The sequence below is a fragment of the Sprattus sprattus genome, assembly GCF_963457725.1.
Source record: "Sprattus sprattus genome assembly, chromosome: 7".
Taxonomy (NCBI): Eukaryota; Metazoa; Chordata; class Actinopteri; order Clupeiformes; family Clupeidae; genus Sprattus; species Sprattus sprattus.
Genome location: NC_137926.1, coordinates 9,003,171 through 9,016,528, shown reverse-complemented (window position 1 = coordinate 9,016,528; position 13,358 = coordinate 9,003,171). Strand labels below are relative to the sequence as shown.

General features: G+C 42.2%; 1 protein-coding gene across 2 annotated transcripts in view; it reads left to right on the top strand.

Moving 5' to 3' along the window:
- Positions 1 to 11,505: 11,505 nt before the first annotated feature.
- gnao1a (guanine nucleotide binding protein (G protein), alpha activating activity polypeptide O, a) overlaps positions 11,506 to 13,358 on the top strand; it is a gene marked incomplete at its 3' end in the record, with an annotated part of 102,032 nt that continues 100,179 nt past the window's right edge. For both annotated transcript variants that reach the window (XM_080842325.1, XM_080842326.1), the window contains exons 1-2: positions 11,506 to 11,774; positions 11,977 to 12,019. In XM_080842325.1, the coding sequence (XP_080698451.1) occupies positions 11,657 to 11,774; positions 11,977 to 12,019 (161 nt within the window). In that variant the 5' untranslated portion in view covers positions 11,506 to 11,656. The remainder of the gene's footprint in view (positions 11,775 to 11,976; positions 12,020 to 13,358) is intronic.

Below are 13,358 nucleotides of genomic sequence, written 5' to 3'. Positions count from 1 at the left end.
GGATTTTGCTTGCACTGCTTCATCGTTGGGATTCTCCTACACGGTGCCGTGATCAGGAAAACCTGTTTATTGGTTAATTGTACCTTGTAATTGCTTGGCGAAATGAAATACAAAGAGGAAGAAAGAGGGAAATAGTTATTTTAGGTCTCAGAGTTCAAGTGGGTAAACCATGTGTCCACGGGGTTAGAACACAAAATTGCTTCCTGACATTCTTGCTCAAATTGAATTTGTTCTGTCAGACCAATTGGTCTTGCATAACGGTATAACAAAAAACGGTCACAATACAATGACAAAAAAAAAATCTCAACTTTTATTTAAAACAGGTGTTGAAGTAGTAGATACTGTATGTATCATCTAACATCAAATGAGATTAAACCACCACACATGTCCGCCAGGGTGCATATGGTGAGTCATATAGTCATATCTGGGTCTCTGTGGTGGGTCTGGATTGCATTGTATGTTTAGCATGTTCTCTGCATAAAAAGGGATTACACATATGTTTGTACACAAGTCCTCCCAAGTCCACAATTTAAAAAAATATGTTAGCCCATATTCACTGTGTTCCCAGAGATTAAAAAGGATTTAACTGCTGACATTTATAAAAGGTTTTAAAGGATTACGGAGGCCGGGGTCACATCTTTTCAAATGGTTGAAGGGAGGGATTTTGTGTATATATTTCATCAGTATAATTACCTGTATTTATATTGGTAGTATTATGATTCATTTAAATTACATGATTCTTCACAAATGTATTTATACATTTAACAAAATGTTAGTGTAAATCCTAGTATGAGTGTTCTTAAAGGCAGTTATTTCACTCTAGTATAAATGGATTGAGTGTTGTGGTATCAGCAGTATCAGTACATAATGCAAAAATCAAATAAAGCAAATTAAGTTTTCATTGTAAACACAGTAATAAATGCCTTTTACACTAAATGCACTAAATACTTATCATCAGCTTTGTTCAGTTTAGAGATGTATTTAAAGGTACACAACTACCAAAATGATGTCAGTCTGCAGTAACGGTGACTAGATCATATTAGCCAACATTCTTTGTGTAAAGCTGTTACATACGTTTATTAACAGCTGTTAAAGATCTACAAAACTGTAAGAAACACTCAATAAAAACGACATGCTTCACCCATTCTGCAGATGATTTTTCAAATGCTTCCTGTCGTCCTCATTTGGTTCACATCTAGCATTTTACACCGCACATAAGGACCAGACTCAATCCAGTCAGCTTCTCGGGAGCATTGTCTCATGCTGATGATGTCAAGGTGTAGTACACAAAACAGCGTCCTCTCCTCACCCTCACCTTCACACGAGACAGAGGAGTGCTTCAAGCACTGGGCCTCAAATGTTATTATGTGTTCTCCCTCCCTACCTACCGCGCAAATGGAAGCTAATGGAGTCAGTATATAGTAACTTCATTTCTTCTCGTCACACCTTCTGCTCTCGCTTTGTTAAAGGCACCCAGTGCAACTTTGTAGGCTTGAGACTCGAAAAATAAACATTCAATTTCTAGTCTTTTTTACACGTAGTTAGTTTCAATAACTCCATACCATTACATATCGACAGTGAAGTAAATGTCAATATCATAAAGATTGTCTTATCCAGAATATTTCCATTTTGATGCCCTAATGTTGCACTGGGTGCCTTTAAAGCAGCCCATTCAGCGGTCCTCTAAAAGGTAAATGCATAAAACAAGAAAGCCGGTCTCAGGTTTGGGAATTTGGGAAAAACATGTGAGATGAAAATTCATGATCGGAACAAAATCAGCTCATTAGGTATATAGTGATGTGTCACCGTGAGGTTACCCGTGCGATTCAGTGGCATCCTATGGTTCAATTGAAACAGGAGAAGTTGTTAATAGCTTGGGGATGCATCAGCTTCAGCCTGCCTCTTAGGTCTTCTTCCTCCTCCTATGTCAAACAGAGAAGATAAACACACACTCATGCCCAGACATGGGCATACACACACACACACACACAGTCAGACACACACACACTCACACAGTCAGACACACACACACACACACACACACACACACACACACACACACACACACACACACACACACACACACACACACACACTCACACACACACACACACACATACTGTGAAACCTGCTGCAGACGAGTGTGAATTAAATCTTTTCACATCTATCAATGTGCTGCTGTATCTCACGCACCAACCCAACCCCACACCCCCACCTCACCCCACCCCCCACTCCCATCAGTCCTTGGAAGTGCTATACTGAGCTGCTTTAGGTGGGTCTCCATTGAGACTATCTGCGTCTGTCTCCCCCAGTTCCAGTTTTTTGAAATGTAAAGAGGCCTCCATGCTGACTCAGGAGACCAAGTTACTCAACACATGACGTGCCATTTCATGCATGAAAGACATTCAAAGCATTTCGAAGAAGACCACTTGACACAACACAGATCTTTTCTATTGTCAAGCCCCACTCTCTGACTTCAGGGTCGACATCTGAAACGTCACATGTCTTTTCAACACCTGAACGAGTGCAGCTAGGGCCCCCATTTTCAATGTGAGTACAGGGCTTTGCTTCAGAAAATAACGATCTTTTTCGTAATCTTATCTTTTCTTAAGTGTTGCTTTTACAGCGCTAAGTTGTTCAACACAGGAAAGAGGAAGAGTGCTTCCGGTCGTCTGTACCAGTTTCACATCCAACGTGCATGTGGTTGCAACACCAACCACATTTGTTCAAGAGCTACTTCTGCTATTGCTACAGAATAAAAAATTAAGGTCATCCAGGTTTGTACATCAGCTAGTCAGCTGAACGCTAGCTAGTTTCATATTCACAGTCAAGCTGGGGTTCTTCTATCAAGGTCAAGCTATCATTTACGAGACTTTTAATTGTTTTATTTATGGGTTTAAGAAAGGTTTACTGCATACTACAGGCTTTGTGGTAACCCATAAAATACACGTTCAAATGGCATTCAAGTGAAGTAAATTATTACAAGAATTATCTGTGTTATGACATCCCTGTCACCAGTCAAATGCAAGGACACACCTTCTAAGGAAGATAAGAAAAACAGCAAGGCGTCTGAGAAAATCCGTCCCTTTCAGATGGGTCTACAAACAGAAATAGAGGAAAGAAATCTAAATAGCAAACGGAGGAAAAGACCAGTGGATGTTTTAGTTTGGTTTGGGTTGATGAAAGTATATGAAGCATTTATATGTTGTTGTTGTTTTTTCTTTCAATAACGATGTTATGGCTTTTATTTTCCAAAAGCATATCACAGTTATAACGTACATATGGTGTATTTTTAAACATTTTACTTGATTGACCGAAGTTGGGTGATTCACACAGCTAGTGGCTGACTCTGAAGGGGCCAGTCCTGCGCTGTGGACAGTTTCCTAGGTTACTGCTCTGAGCAAGAGTCCTCGCACGTGCCAAGGATCAGATGGATGAATGGATGGACGGATGGATGGATGGATGGATGGATGGATGTTTAACATTGTTCATAACATATCAGCCCTGACCACTCCCAGCCACAGAGCAATGTTTCCAATTTCCCATAATTCATCACCGCACTCTTCCTCCGCTCCCCACTGGCGCCCCACCCTCGCCATCAGCAGTGAGTGGGATCATGATTACATGAGCCACATTAGGACTCATCCAATTGCACTCCTGCTCAAATGAAGACAACTGAGTCTCCACAGTGTATTTCAGTCAGACTACCAGAGAGAGGAAGAGGATAAACGAGCAAACGAGGGTGTTTTTTTTTTTTTCGTCCGGGGCTGACTTGACTTCCATTGGTCAATACAAACACTATTACTGTATTTTCTTCAATAAGCAAAATCATGGAACCTGTTCTCCCATCGGTATAATTCCCCCCAGAGGATCATGGGAAGGTAACAAACACAGTGGGCCTTAGGTGCCCAGGACACACTTGAAGTCCGCCACGCATGACCTAAAGCTCATTTATTAACTTGGCAAAATTATTCTGCTAATTTAATTACGTGAGCAAGATTCTAAGTGCCACATCCACTCATTATTCAACCAATTTACACCTTGCTTTGTGCAGTGAAAGGAGCAAATATAGGTTCCCCCACCTATTCTCCCACACACACACACACACACACACACACACTCTCTCACTCACATACACACACACACACACACACACACACACACACACAAACACACACACACACACACACCCCCCCACACACACACACCCCCACACACACACACACACACACACACACACACACACACACACACACACACACACACACACACACACACGAACACACTCAAACTCACAAACACACACAATATAGATTTCCCCACCTATTCTCGCTGCAAGGTTGCAGATGTGTGAAGCCTGTATGTGGTGCTTGTTGCCTTATAAAAGTTGGGGCCAGAATATGCTTTGTTGAAACACGAAGGCGATGGCATTTTTGCCAAAGGACGGATCTGGGATCATATCCATTTCTCACTCTTCCACAGCTCTCCCTGCCTGGCTTCTGTGGAGCATCTCACTGGCAACAGTGTGCCGTCTGCACCATGCAATCTTTCCACAGATGTTGCTTGCATGATCTCCGGGAACTCTTGCATCATGTTAGACACACTCGTTGTGGAAGAGCTATTACAAGAGAACCCACTTCTGAATTAGCTGAGTCATTGAATTGCAGCCTTTTTCCGGATATACTGTATACTCATGGCATGGTGAATATATGTTCATCATCTTATAGTAGCACACCTACAGTATGCAAGGGTGTTCACTATGGCTTATATACTGGGTTACATAGCGTGCAGGGGGTAGTGCACATTCATGTGTGTGTGTGTGATGTCAGTGAGTTCCCAGAATGATGTGTAAATGCACTGAGAGAATGTGATTGCGTAATTGTGTAAAAGTGTTCCATTTTAGAATGTAGATTTTGTTTCACTTCAGTGTCTCATGAAGCAAGTATTGCATGTTTTCAGCATTTTTGTCTGGGTGTTATGATTGTAAATGCCTGTGTGTTAGTTAACGTATGTACCCACCATTTCTATCTTTGTCATGTCAAGATTACAGCTCCCTTCTGTTCGTTGCCATTCAATATCAGTGTTTTCTTGCATATTTACTGTGCACTCCTTCGTCATAATATCAGACTCAATGCCAAAGAAGCCATTGTTCCTACTCAACATTATAGTCTACTATGGTGACTCCTATAGGATTTAAATGCTGACAAGGTTATTAGTGAAAAGAAAAATATTTTCATCAATCTGAATGGGTAAGCCAGCTGTCAATCTCAGCCCACAGCCTGCTGTGCGTTGACTCAGTGTGGGCGGCTACAAAACAGCGCTCACTTACCAATAACGTGTAGTGGCCTACATTAAACAAGGACTTAGTAGGAATGACTCGTGAGCTTGTGAAATCAACGTCCGTTGTTGCAAACAGAATGGGCATTTTTGTCTTGTGGCCATCCACACTGATAATGGCAAACATAATGGCCGACACACAGGCATGTCAATCATGGAGCTGACTTTTTTTTCTGACTAATGTTTCTTGCTATTTGCTGTGTTTTCTGTTTTTGTTTTTGTTTGTTTTGTTTTTGTTTCCTGCTATATTTTAAGTAATGTTCAAGCACTTTGGGTATAAGAAATATATGTTTCCCCCGCTTTGTGCTCTCCCAAACAATGGATTTGAATCCCAGTGTCCAGAACCTTCCTCTTTTGAATGGTTAAATAAACAAACCTCACAAACACTTGTCTCGCGAATTATATGGAGGTAAAATACTAACTTTACTGTCAATATAATTCTCAGTCAGACGTGGCTTTACTGTCAGTGGGATGTGTCAAGCTTTAAGGCACAACATCCACTTAACTGTTTTCTGCCTCTTAAAAAGGCTTGTCTGCAAATACCTTCAGCATAACATCAGAACTGAGACTGAGAGGAAAACTTGTGTTTCCAGGCTGAGCATGTAATTAAATTCATTAGCATGGGTCCACAAACACAAACCGAGGACTGCATTGAAAAAGGACGAAAGTCTCGGGGTTCCTCTAGTTCTGTCATTCTCCTGCTTCAGTAAATTATGAAATATAATTATGAACAAGTGTGATTTTCTCAAGGGTGCTTTGAAATACACTGAATGATTTTCATAGACAAAGGCATTGATGTTCCTTTGCCGTCATCCATCTTTTCTTGCTATTTCTTCCATTATTGTAAAGCATGTCAGATATCTGCATCTACATTCCAATAATATGAACTGTACTGACAATTGAATTTGTCAGTGGGAGAATGTGTCATTTGTTTCTGCCTTCTGTCCATGGGCCATGAACTGTGTGTGTGTGTGTGTGTGTGTGTGTGTGTGTGTGTGTGTGTGTGTGTGTTTGTGTGTGTGTCTGTCTGTGTGTGTATATATGTGCTCACACACTCACGCTTGTGTGTTCAAGTGAATCAAAATGCACAATGTGGTTTTTTTTCTCCCTGTGTGTGTGTGTGTGTGTGTGTGTGTGTGTGTGTGTGCACCGCAGCGCATGATTGTGTGTGTGTGTGTGTTTCTCTCTCTCTTTGGATCGGCCAGTACTCTATGTGCGCATCGTGAATATGGTGCACATTCATGAGTGAACCTTCTTCAAAGGATCTTAACTGACTGAAAGAGCATTGGGTTGCTCTACTCCTCAACGGTGGCGTGTGGGCGGATACTCACCGCCAATGCTGTCACGCTGCACACACACATGCACCATTTCACTTCTCCAATCTCTCTCACTCGCAAAGCCAAGAAAATGCAGAAATGTATCATTTTACTGGACACCTCTTGAAGCTAGGATTGCATCACTAAACCACACTGTGTAAAATCATGCTGTTATGCTCCCAAGTAGCATTGACGTCTGTGAATGCAACACTGTCTACAGTAGGCCACACAGACCAACAGGAATATGCTAGGACTTCATTAAATGAACTAGCTGTTGTAATTAGCAAGCAAGTATGTGCATGTCAACATTGAAGGAGATTCCCTGCACATTATTTTGCATTTAAACCATGAAGTGACATTCACAATAGTATGTATCTGTATCAGTACTGCACACATTTGGTTTCAGGTGAATACTTTTGTTGATTGTTTTCTGTTTTTGACATCATTTCAATTTTTGACCTTTATTCAAAATTGTGCATACGTGGTCAGAAACAGGCGGTGGGTCAACTTCCCCACGTGCTCGCCTTGTCCTAATCAGCTCTCTGTGGCTCAGTAGGCTGACATGCATGCTGTCTCACACCAAGAGGTTGCACCTGGGTAACAATGGGTTAAATCAAATCAATTAATCAATTCTACAGAGTACATATTTAGCCTATCCTTCTAATTCCTCGTTACTAGGTCTATGTAAAGCATTAACCATATTCCTTCCCTACGATATGTAAGGGATAACGGCCGACGAGCTGTACAGTTCTACAAAGATAATGGACGATGCGGGGCAAAGAACTCCACGACGCGCAGCGATTTAACTTTTCTACTGGGACTACGTCCAAGGTGTCCATCTATACAAACTTAATGTACACCCCATTAGCCAATCAGAAAACAGTATTTCGTTCCAGAGGGAGATAAGGGAATATTAATATAATAGGCTACATATTATTAGCTGACTAAGCAGAGGAGTAGCATCCGCATTGTTGTGTGTGTATTCACCATGCAATCTCATTTCTGCACGTGGGCCTTTTAATCATTCATTTCTTTCTTCAGGCCATTATAGGTAGGGTTTTATGGTAATTCACAAAGTCAAATATAAACCAGGAAGGGGAATACATTTATAATGATTAATTTGGACACCAATAACTGACAGCAGTGGTGCGGTGATGTCTAAGACAAGATGAATCTGGAACTACGTTTCTAACCACGGCTCAAGAGCTGTAGTTGGAACTACACAATTAAACAACAGTGTTTGCCAACGTTCAGTCGAACTATAGTTTTGGGAAACACTCGCATCACAACTGCTTGGTTCCAACTATGTAAGTTGCTAACATAGTTTGCAACTACGCTTTTTGGAAATGTAGGGGAGACCAGGGTTGGTTGACACACTTTTCATATTTCTCAGCTGTGCCATATGTTATTTTGGTCTAACCAATACCAACTGAAACATTAAGAAAAAAGAAAAAGATACATTTCATGTTCACAAATAATTCCTACATTATTGTATTCATAATTAAAGTCATGATGTGCACTTGTCCCCCTGAATTTCACCACTAAAATGTAATTTCTCTGTGTGTGCGGGGTTGTATTCCCCACTTCAGAAGGGAGCTGTACATTTGTAAGTCTGGACTGCTACCACATGCCCAGCTGTCTTTTATGACTGTGCTTGTTAGGTGAAAGTTCACTCAAGTTACCTCAGGTCTTGGGAGTTGCATATAATTATATTTATTCAACAACAACAAGCTTGTCGGGCCCACCGATGTCCTGGCAGGCCAGAGAGAGGCACAGGCCCACTGTCAGAGAAAAAAAGAGCCTGGGCTCACTCCCAGACTGCAGCAGGCAAGAGAAAAGCTAAATAAAACACATCACACAAGGTTTATGTAGAAAGAATTTAGCGTTCTCTGATGCCAAAACACTTTGTCAACAGTGATAACCACGTGGTGAGGCCATCTTTCTATGTTTTTTGCAACATAATGCAACAGCAAGGCAGAAAATAAGAACTACTAGTTCTTCTTATCAGCCCTTGCTTACACACACACACACACACACACACACACACACACACACACACACACACACAGAAGGTACACTTAAGTGCATACACAGAGTAAGAACCCTCAGCACTTAAGAATTAAAGATATACAGAAACATAAAAGTCATGTTTCAGCTAACAAAGGCATATGTTTAACACACATACATACTTGATTAAAGTCAGTTTCCTATTTCCCTATCAGTGCTGCCGCTGCAGACAGAAGGAAAGAGAGGGCCCTCATTTCAGTGACAGGCTACAAGCAACGAGCAAAGTCCGTCACACATGAACTAAAGCCATTGGGTGGCATGTGGGAGCCTTGCACTGACCTACCCACACTTGGGCTTAGGCAGAGACACTATAAGGGAGGAGACAAATCGCTGACGGGAAAAGGAATGGGGAATCCATAACGCTAAACATGGCCGATTTGTAACTGGAAGGAAGTCCTGCCCTGTATTATAAACAGCCAATCACACGGTTGAAAAGGCATAACTGCCATCTCGCCTTACCTGAAAGTTTATGTTTGATTTTTCTACCATTACCGTAGCAATTGTCGCAACATGACAGAATACATATTTTTAGGCCTTATTTGAGTGGTTGGGGGAAACATGTTCACGCCGTTTATGTGAGATTTGAATGCAGGTTCACATGATATACTTTGAATGTCTGTTTGACCATCCTATGTGGAGTTACGGATCTTCCCCCATTCATTTAGATAGGAGCCTGATCTTGTTTGCCCAAAATAGCTGTCTGGAGGTGTTGTAAAGATGGCTGCATAGTGGCAAGACTTGCCTAGAAGGACTTCACCTTGCTCTTCGTATTCAATTAAATTAAATTAAATTAGTAAAATAATTTTGTCAAGTTATTAAATGAGCTTTAGATCATTCGCAGCGGTATTTGCTCATTGCTTTGCTCATTGCCACTTGCCTGTCAATGTAATTGGGGCCCGGAGAGTGTTTCTGTGTGGAGAGACTTGTTCACCTACTTGTGCAAAAACTATATATACCGTACGTGATATTTGCTTGGCTCTTTTCTGTCTTTCCTCTTCTATGACTCTACCACTGTGGGGAGAGAGATCAGCGGGATAAATAAAAGCAGACAAGACCAGTCGTGGTGTCACATTATTTTGCTATTCACAACACAATGCATAGAGGGAGAGCACTCTCCCGTTACGACACCAGATAAATCCTCTGTACTAAAGCTATGTTAGCCAGTAAGCATCACTTAATGATAACTGATTAATATCAAAGTATAGCTGCTTCCTATCTCTATTAACTGAAAGTAATACATTTTCTATTTCCCTATCTATGTATATATCCCTATTTAACGCAGTTCTTTTTTTGACACAGCAAAATTGAAAAAGTTGTCCTCACCTCAACAGTTAGTGACCTTCAGATGTTTTGGCAGAGTGGATGTGTTCAGGTCAAGAAGGCAATCATTTTAATCATTTTTTTGTGACAGCACCCTGTAGTGTAGACCTGGAAATTAACAGTGTGCCAACTAACCTGCTCTCTCATACCCTGGGTTAAGTATGATAGGCTTATTAATGAACTGTTGACCCAGTTCAATACGTCTGACAGATAGACACATGCTGGATTATGAAAAAAATAACAGTATTGTATCCGGGGAGGTGTAGAGTAAGATACTGGCAGCAGGGTGAGAGCTGTGGTGGAAATGTGACACCCTGTTTGTAAGCACTATCTCACTGGTATTTTGAGGGGGGGAGCCCTTTACCGACTACAATTTAGAGAGAATCTCATATCCTCTTTTAATAATGCATGGCTGTTGCTGTAAATTTGATTTAACCCTGTCAAACATGCACGTTAAAGTGTCCTCAGCCACTAGTACAACTGTCCTCACCAAGGGTCAGCTTTACAGTAACAAAGACACTGACTGCATTTAGATGACAATGTATGTGTTACAACTGATATCCGGTCTTCCCTGTACCCACCTTGTGTATTCAAAATCTGAACTGTATCCGCTATTGGGAGTTGCTTTTACTTTTGCTTTTTTTTATGGTGATTATGAAAACATTATTTTGCCCCCTTTTGCATGGCAGGGGTGTTCTTGCAAAGGCCTGCGTTATCACATTTACAGGCTTTTTGTCTGTTTCTATGTTTAACGGTTCTAGGAATCCCATTTTAAATGATTCCCTAAAAAACAGTAGGTAGCCTACACCGATATGAAATTAGAAGTCGGCTGAGTGAAATGGGTTGCCATTGAGGCCATGGTTCTTTGGGACGCTATGTATCTATTTATTTATATTCCGAAGTAGATTTCCTAAGCTGTTCGCTACACGGCCACACCTAGTAGGGGTTTTTCTTGATCACGGGAGCTTATCCGTCAACCGTGTTCTCCTCATCAGACACCATCTGTCAGCTTATTTCCGATGTAATGCCACAGAGCGCGTAGGTCATGGTCTTCAGCCGGTTATAAGTGTCTTTTAAAACACTGATTTCTGCTTTCTTCGCAAGAAGGCGATCGAGTAGCGTTTCTGGGTGCAGCTCTAAGATGCTTGCAAGAGTTGGAGCATGCTCGTTGGCTGCCTGTGTTCCTGACGTCAGGGAGATTGTGTGAGAGCGCGTGGAGTCTGGCAGTGAGCGCCCTCTCCCTCTACCCGCCGCCCGAGCCTCCATTGTGAGCAAGCTGAACGATGCGAGCGCTCCTAGCCGCCGCCGCCGCCCATTAGACACCCGCAACCAGAGGAGTTCGTACAACGTACCCCCGAAAGAGGGATCTAAGGAGCGCAGGAGACGCAGAAAGGCTTTTATTTTAATCAGAAATATCACGTTGTCGTCCGGGTTTTAATGCTTTAGCTAGACGCAATAGGAGAGAGAGCGAGAGAGAGAGAGCGCGAGAGAGAGAGAGAGAGAGAGAGCTAGACAGCCTGGAGAGGGATAGGGAAGAAATAGAGAGGTAAAAAGGGATTGCCGGTTTTGCACCTCGCCTGTTTTGGAGTAAAAGAAGAGCCGAGGTTTGTCTAGCCATGGGATGTACACTGAGCGCAGAGGAGAGAGCAGCTCTGGATCGGAGCAAAGCCATCGAGAAAAACCTCAAAGAAGATGGGGTCACTGCCGCTAAAGACGTCAAATTACTCCTGCTAGGTAATGCCCTGTTCTGGGAGAAATCGCCACAGTCGGAGTTCTTTGTGCTCTCAATAAATACACAGCCTACACAACATTATCGGTGTATTTGTACATCCGCAGTCGGATTCTGTGGGCAAATATCCTGTTAGAAATGCAATATTTTAACAGCCACAGTGGCAGGCAGGGGTTCTCACCTCCTTATGTCTCTCCTCCCCAACAGGAGCCGGGGAATCCGGCAAAAGCACCATCGTCAAACAGATGAAGTAAGTGGCATGATTTAAGTTAATTTCCAGTGTGGGATGTGAGCTTGGATGTGCCCCCCCCCCCCAACACACACACACACACACACACACACACACACACACAGAGGCACACACACACACACCACACACAGGCACACACAACTACTGTCCGTTCCGTTGCCTTGTTGGTGATTAGGACGTCCGCCATATTTCTAGGGAGTTATTACCTATAGCAAAGATAGGATCACGTAGGGAAGTCAGTGCTCATGAATGTAAGACGTTAGCCTTGCGGTTCTCCCGTAGGAGAGAATAATCGATGTGCTGTTCACGGAAATGGTGCTGAAAGCAAAACCTGTGGTCGTGTGTGTGTGTGTGTGTGTGTGTGTGTGTGTGTGTGTGTGTGTGTGTGTGTGTGTGTGTGTGTGCTACAGTCTTGGCTAGCGTTCTTTGAAAGCCTCTGCCTGTTTAGCTTCTATGCACCTTGAAGGAACCGGCACCTTGTGTAGGGACATTATTATTCAACCAATTAATCTCAGTGGAGTGATTCCCCTCGTGTTTGATCCTTTGGTCTACCTATTGGCTTTAAATATTAAAATATGAGAAATCAGCCTGTTATAAATTCCACCCAGTGGAAGTCTTAATAGCCCATGGCAATAGTGATGCCTTCCTATATATCTTGCAAGCTGGTTTAGATGTAGTCATTTGGATGTCTATTGGCCTGCTTGTACCGAAAAAAGATTGAAATATAGGCCTGTCACTCAACTTCATTCAACCAACCCACCAGGAATATGCAGTAGGGCCTAATGCAAACACTTATGTGTGCTTAATAAATGTGTATTCAACCTGGACTACTCGTTTGGCTACTTGTATGACATTGTGGTTGAATAGCCTTAGTCTGTGGAATAAAATGGTGAGCTAACACCCGAACTTCTCCTTACGGCCATTTTTATTTTCTTGCGGCCATCCCCAGACACCCATTTCTGTGCCCAACTGCACATCATTAAAATCTCAGTCGTGACTTATTTGTCATCGAAGATGTGATTTAATTTATGGGAACTCAATTACATCTGTTACTCTTAGCCTACATTCTGACTCCCTTATGTAAGCCTTTGTGATAGCCTACCTGCTGTCGACAGTGACCGTTGGGCTTAAGAAATCAAAGTACGTTTGTCTGTATACTGATGCCAAGCACTGCAATATGTCAGATATGCATACTGTGTGTGCCATTTGAAATGTTATAGTGAGTAAACCAAATCATGCTTCAGAATGAGATCAAATGATCAAATGAATGCGGGTTTCAGACGCTCGGTAGAAAACGCCTCCCATTTTCAAGTGTTTGTTGGATCTCTGCCATTTTCGA